This window comes from Galeopterus variegatus, unplaced genomic scaffold (genome assembly GCF_000696425.1).
Source record: "Galeopterus variegatus unplaced genomic scaffold, G_variegatus-3.0.2 Scaffold18, whole genome shotgun sequence".
NCBI lineage: Eukaryota > Metazoa > Chordata > Mammalia > Dermoptera > Cynocephalidae > Galeopterus > Galeopterus variegatus.
In genome coordinates, this window is record NW_007726129.1 from 742,188 (window position 1) to 748,992 (window position 6,805).

Consider the following 6,805-nt stretch of genomic DNA (forward strand, 5'->3'; position numbering starts at 1 on the left):
GTTTCCCCCGCCTGGACACCCCCCCCCCCCCACCGGTTGTAACACAGCTGCCATGACAGGCTCTCTGCCCACCAGCCCATGGCTTTGCTTCCACAGTCACTAATTAAGCGAATCATAATTATTTCTGCTAATTTGGATGCATTTGGAGTAGTTTTTAGACCATGGTAATTTGGTCATTACACATTATCTTCTACTGAGCCTGAGACTCTCAGAGTGTCAAATTTCTGTTCTCTATCCCAAAACTGCTCTTGGTGCTTCCAGAGTTATCTGAAGCATCATTCAGCCAGCTGATGCAGAGTGGGACTTTCTGCCCCCTGAGGCAGCAGCTGCTTTGGTGTGGGTTCTTGAACCTTGAGGTGACAGGTGAAAGTGTTCAGGCTCACAGGCAGGCTGTGGCTAGGGGGTCTGCCCAGGCGGGTTTCCCTCACTGCTCAGCTCCCCTCAAGGAGCGACCAGGAAAATGCTGGTGTGTGTCCTGGCCCCCAAACCCAGGCTGCTTGATGGCTCTTGTGTGGCTCTGCCAGACCCAGAGTTGGGGTCCCTGGCTCTTCATTCACAGCAAGAGACGCTGAAATTGAATTAACTCCTCTGACAAATAGATCCAACCTTCCCATTTTGGCATATGGTCCGCTGGTGTTCTTTTCCATGGATGTATTTTTGTCTCAGCAGCCAGAGTGACTTTCTGAGGAAGGAGGGGATGTGTTGTAGGCTCAGGGGGGGGTGGGGAGGGTGTGGCCTCTCCCTTGCGCCCTAGTGCAGATGGCTCAGAGTCCAGGGACCTCCTTCGACCCCCGCCCCAGCCCACTCTGCGTTGGCCAGTCCATGCATCCCCTCTCACCTCCCTCCTCCATTGCCACCCTGACCACTGTTTCCACCAAGGTCAACAACAGTCTCCTGGGGACAGACCCTCCTCTGTGGCTCTGTCCTAAATGTTCTTTTCATCTCTCTCTACCTCCTGTGTCTCAAACTGGTCTGAAGATATGTTTAATTTGATCCATGCCATTAAAACATTTTTTTGTATTGGCCAATATTTAAAAATCAAGATATTTCACTTAAAACCCTGTTTGCAACTTCTCTTGACACCTGGGCAGATCTGGCAGCACCAAGCCTGCCGCATTCTGCATGGCTGCAGTCAGCCCGAGCTGGGGGCAGGCTGCTGCCATGGCAGGGACAACCCGCCTTATCTAGCTCTTTATTTCCAAGTGATCACCCCGGCCCAACCCTACCCATGTCCCAGGGAATGCCACTCCACAGCCTCAATTTCTGCCCTTGCTGGTGACCCTCAGCTTTGTCCCAGCCCTCAGCCCTGCATCTGGCTGCCTCTTGGACACACTCTTGAACCAAGCTCAGCATCTGCCCCAAGCTGCCTCCTCCCAGGTTCCACCATCCCCAACCCAGAAGAGACTACCTTGGCCGCTCTCTCTGCCCTGTGCCCAGCCTATCCATCCCAGACTCTTCATTTCACTTTCCAAACACTCCTGAGTCACGACCATCCCTCGCAGTGGCTCACCTGCGGTTTTGGCTTTCCTGCTCCTTCCAGCCAGCCCGCCTCCTTCCAGACCAGGTTTCACCCATTACCGCCTTCTGCTGCTGCCTCAGAGAAAAGGTCCTCCCGCTCCCCCCACCAGCCCCTGCTCAGCTCCAGCCACACTCCATCCATGAGGGACCCCAATGCTCCTGCTTGTCTTGGTCCCACCTTGCTTTGGCCGAACCACCTCTGGGGAACTCTCCTCAGCAGCCGCCAACACGAGGCAGTTCTCCCCTCGAGGGTTCTCCAGCCCTTGTGCCCAGGTGTCCTTTTGTCCATCTGTGCCATCAGACAGAGCTCCCCACAAGCAGAGCTGTGGTGTGCCCAGCACGTGGCCAACCTCGGTGCATCTTCGTTGGCTGAGAGCACAACTGTTTCTCCTGCCGTGGAGGAATGAAATAAAAAAGGCTGCAGAGGGGACAGGCCCAGGCCAGCGAGGGGCCAGGACACCAGAAGGATGCTGTCAGCGGCCCCTTCCTCCACCTGCCTCCCATGTCTGGCCCTGCCCTCCTGGTTTACTTTGCAGGACTTGAGAGCCTTTAGGGAAATGGGACTCCCCGCAAAGGAAGAGACTGGAATCCCTTCTGCCTCACGTACGACAGAGCTAATTCTGGGCACCTTTTCTATTGACAGTCTTTGCCCACCAGGACTAAAAGGCACAACCTCTCGGTATGATTGTTTGTTTTTGCAAGAGAAACACAAGACTCTGCGGCTCCCGAGGACACGATTCGGGAATCAATAAGTTGCAGCAAATATTACGGTGGATCCTGGGGAGATCACACTGTCGATTAAGAGGGACGGGGGGATGAGGAGAGGCAGCCATGGCCTCGCCACTGCTGCGGCTGTCTTCCCTCTGTGAGAGTTCTCCTCAGTGGCCTCTGCACGTGTCCCTGTCCCTACCCAGACAGTGCTGAGTGAGGGACTGACACATTAAGATCAACAAATGGGCAGCCAGGGAGAAGCAGCTTGGAGCAGTGCGCAGCTGCAGCAGATCTAATCTAAACCTACTTTGACCATCTGAGCCTTGTGACCCTGGCCAACAACTTAACTTCTCTTGGCCTCAATGTATTCATCCATAAAAATGGCATGAATTTAGTATAATCCTTGTAGTTCTTCTAAGGACCGAGCAGGTGAAGTCCATGAAGCACTAAGCCTAAGTGCTAATGGAATGAATATTATTACTATTGAGGAAACAGAACTCCTTGCCTGAGGAAGATAGGGGACGATAGCGCCATCATGTAGCCTTTTGAGCATTGTGGTTTTAAAAATGTTTTGATTTTACAACAGGAGGCATCAGTGGTGTGGGATTTCACAGAGCCCCTCCAGGGGCAGGGGATCCTATTAAACAAGTTTGGATTGGGCATATGGGCAAGAAGTGAATGGTGAACATGTGAGTTTAGAAACAGCCCCAAATCCAGGCCAGATAGCCTGTTATCAAATAGACATTCCCCAGCCCCCTGCCCCCCCAGGGCAGTGAGGAAGGAAAGATGTGCATCTGGGCTGGGAAAGGGATGAAGAGCTGTAGGGAGCTAGGGGTGTTTGCTGATGGAAGTCCAGATGGAGGAGAATACCAGCCCAACTTCAGCAGTAAAAAGCAAGACAAGCCAACCGGGCGCTCTGAAACAGATGGCCCGTGATGTGGCTGCTGCAGCCCAGGCCACTGCAAGCTCAAGATGTCAGGGCAGCCACCCTGCTGTGGTGTGACCCTCAGTCACAACTGCAACAGGCAGCTTGGCCTCTACAGTCCACCTCTCTGGAGAGTCCCTGGCCTGGGGTCTCATCATCATAGAAAACCCAGCCTGGAATGGATTAGCCAAGTTTGGGGAAGGCAGCTGAGGCACAAGAGGGAGGAAAGCTCAAAGGAAGAGGGTGAGGGGTCGATGGAAGGCCTCCAGGGACAGATGCCCACAGTGGCCCCTGGGGAAGGACTCTTCCTTTGTGACCTCCAGCAGCTGTCCGGGAGAGCCCTAAGGCTGGGGGCCACCTCTCTGTGGCCACCCCTCACCTCTCCCAACCATAGCACTGACAAGGGCTCAGTCTTGCACTAGGAGTTACCATTACCCCCTGGGTAGGGCAGTTTCGAGTTGTCTCTGTGATGTACCATTGAGATGCTCATTTTTATGAAGCCAACCTTTGGAGACAGCCTGCCAGGGTCATCTGCAGATGGGGTGGGGGTGGAAGGAGGAGCCTCCCTGACCCACGCCACCCTGGCTCTGTCTTGGGTAAAGGAGGTGAGCAGAGAGGTGCGGACAGAGGTCTAGGAGAGTGGAGACATGAAGAGGCTGCTGTGGAGGAAAGAGAGCTGGGCTCAAGATGAGGCCATGGTTCACACGGGGCCAGCCCATGACACAGGGCCCAGAGCCACAGAGCCACAGGCCATAGCTCTCAACCAAGACTGGGGGACTGCAGGGCACCAGGGCCTCTAAAGCAGATGAAGGGACTTACTATGCAGCTAAAAGGGGCAGAGACCAGAGAGAGCAAGAGGGCAGGCAGGGTCTGGGGCTTCTCAGTGCAGGGAGGGCGAGCTTTGAGGCTGGATCGCAGTACAGAGTGACGCCCAACTTCCATTTCAGGGGCAAGGAGCACCTGGACATGATTGGGTCTAGGGTGTGACCAAGGGAGGGAGGAAAGAGCCACCAGACAGGAGTGGTCAAGAAACTGATGGTCATGCATTCGGATGGACGCTCTGGTCACCAGGAGAGGGCAGGAACTGGGGAGAAACTGCTGTGATTCCTGCATTTTCCCCCGTAATGTCTTGCATGGATTGCCTTTGGTACTTGCCACGCCACAGGAGAGTATTTCTTCCTGCATCTGCCTCACACACTGGACCCTAAGCTCCTAGAAGAAGGACATGTCCTGTCTTCCCTGAGCTCCTGAGTCTAGCCAGGAGCCTTGCACAGAGCAAGGCTTATGAGGGTTTGACCTAGTAGGTGGGTGGACATTGCCAGTGTCCCTCTGCGCTCAGAGCAGTTATGATGGGTGGGTGGCAACTGTGACACCTTCCTTCTCCCCACTCCCCCAGGTGCAGGTGGGAAGCACACCTCAGGACCAAAGAATTGTGGGGTACATCGCCTGCACACACCTGTACGCCCCGCCAGGTAGGGTCACCAGCCCGTGGTTTTCCAGGGGTGGGATCAGTATCTGGGGCCTGGCTGGGATCTGGCCATGAGTTTCATCGTCAGGTCTCTCTGCTTCTCCCCTACAGAGGACAGTGCCATCCGTTGTGAGCAGCTGGACCTGCTTCAGGACTGGCTGGCTGATTTCCGAAAATCTACCTCCTCGTCCAGCGCAGCCAACCCCGAGGAGCTGGTGGTGTTTGACGTCATCTGCGGAGACCTGAACTTTGACAACTGCTCCTCTGGTGAAGCCGTGCTCCCCCCCACCTGGGTCTGCTACACTGGGAGGGCATGGGCTCCAGCCACAGCTAGAAAGACTTGGGTTAGGCAGCTTGAAGAGCTTCCTGTTCCTCAAGAGAGTGTGGGTGGGATATTTAGCAAGACTATGATTTCTCTGACCCCTAGAAATCCTAGGACAGGAAGAGCCCACACTCTCCCTAGAAAGCTCAGAGGCCTCCTTGCTGGAGACAAAGATGCCCTAACAACGAATCTCTGACAAGGAAGGCTTGGAGCCTCTGACACTCAGACTGAGGGGATCGGCTAATAGTACTCATCAAGTATTTATTCAGCCTTACTTTGCACCAGGAAGGCCTCAAGGTCACTGTCCCTTGGAGCCCAAGAGGGATGGTGACTACTGTTCTCAGACAGAGGGAAGGCTAAAGGCCAGAGTGTGTATGTGTTGGTGGTTGTGGGAGCATTCTCAAGGACACAGAAAACCAGTGACAGATAAACCACAGCCCACTTGTCTGGAATCATCACAGACTCCACTCAAGGGCGGTTACCTAAGGGACAGGGACCCAGTGACATCTGGTAGGAGTAACTGACTGGAACCAGAACAGGGGCTGCAGGCCCTTCAGGACAGGCCAGACACCCTATAGCCCTCAGCATTCCTGTCTCCATCCTTCCCTCCCCACACAGATGACAAGCTGGAGCAGCAGCATTCCCTGTTTACACACTACAAGGACCCTTGTCGCCTGGGGCCGGGGGAGGAGAAGTCATGGGCCATCGGTGAGCTGGGGCTGGGGGAGGGGCCGGGGGGCTGGGCTACCCACAGGCCTCCCGAGAGACCACCAGGACTTGCCCCTAAGGCCCCACTGCTGGGGAAGGGCCCCAATCAACTGCCCCAGGCTAGCAGAAGCCTTTGCACACCCCATCTGCCCCCACCCCCAGAGAGGCCATCCTCCTCAAGGCTGGCCAGGCCCTGCCTGCAGTGACCACTCTTGGCCCCTCATCCCCCAGGTACCCTGCTGGACACGAATGGCCTCTATGATGAGGAAGTCAGCACCCCTGACAATCTGCAAAAGTAAGCACCCATGCTGCTGCAGGTGGGTGGGGGACCCCCAGTCCAGACCAGCTCCCAGGTCTGGGGTGAGGCACCGAAGCCCTGATTCAGGTGGTAGAGAGACCATGAGGGAGAGCTCAGCTCAGACCAGTGAGGGCTTTTGTTTGGTGACCGAGAACTGGCCAGGCAGGTGGAGGCTGTCACAGCCCACATGCCCATGGAGCTGGCCTTGCTGAGAAATCTCAGAGTGGGCCTGGAGTCTCCAGGGGGTGTTTCCTAAACCAGCAACCAGAGTCTGGGCTCACTTGGTAAGAGCTCACCCTGGCCCTAGGCCCCAGCCTTTGGGCCATCCCTGCCTGGTGTGGGAAAAGGGACCAGAATTTCCCTGGGACAGGTCAAGGATCCACCCCTATAGAACAGCCACTGGGCACAGTGTCTGCTCAAGGGAGCCTAGAGCATGTGGCACCAATTAGGCAAATAAAAATACAAGCAGAGATAACACAAGCCGGTCACTTTCAAAGGAGAGACAGTTCCATCCCAGCCAAACTTCAGTCTTGAACCCAGTGAGACTTCTATAAGGGACACATTTGAGAGGCTGACAGCAGAGCCAATTTATAATTCACAGCTCGAGATTGCACAGAGTCACGACAACGGTTCCTTGCAGCTAATTTAAGCCAATTAATTAGATTATAGACTAAATTTGAAACATCAGCCTATGCCGAGAAAATTATCTTTTTATGAGATGATGATTAAAAAATGACTATCAGGGCCGGCCCGGTGGCGCACTGGATAGTGCGCCACTTGGGAAGCGCGGCGGCGCTCCTGCCCGAGGGTTCGGATCCCACATACAGACCGGTTCCCGCTCACTGACTGAGCGAG

General features: G+C 55.0%; 1 protein-coding gene across 1 annotated transcript in view; it reads left to right on the plus strand.

Annotated features, from left to right (window-relative positions):
* Positions 1 to 6,805, plus strand: part of SMPD3 (sphingomyelin phosphodiesterase 3, neutral membrane (neutral sphingomyelinase II)) — an 87,582-nt gene that overhangs the window by 77,504 nt on the left and 3,273 nt on the right. Inside the window, exons 4-7 of the mRNA XM_008567099.1 lie at positions 4,551 to 4,626; positions 4,734 to 4,889; positions 5,563 to 5,652; positions 5,884 to 5,947. Coding sequence (XP_008565321.1) covers positions 4,551 to 4,626; positions 4,734 to 4,889; positions 5,563 to 5,652; positions 5,884 to 5,947 — 386 coding nt within the window. The remainder of the gene's footprint in view (positions 1 to 4,550; positions 4,627 to 4,733; positions 4,890 to 5,562; positions 5,653 to 5,883; positions 5,948 to 6,805) is intronic.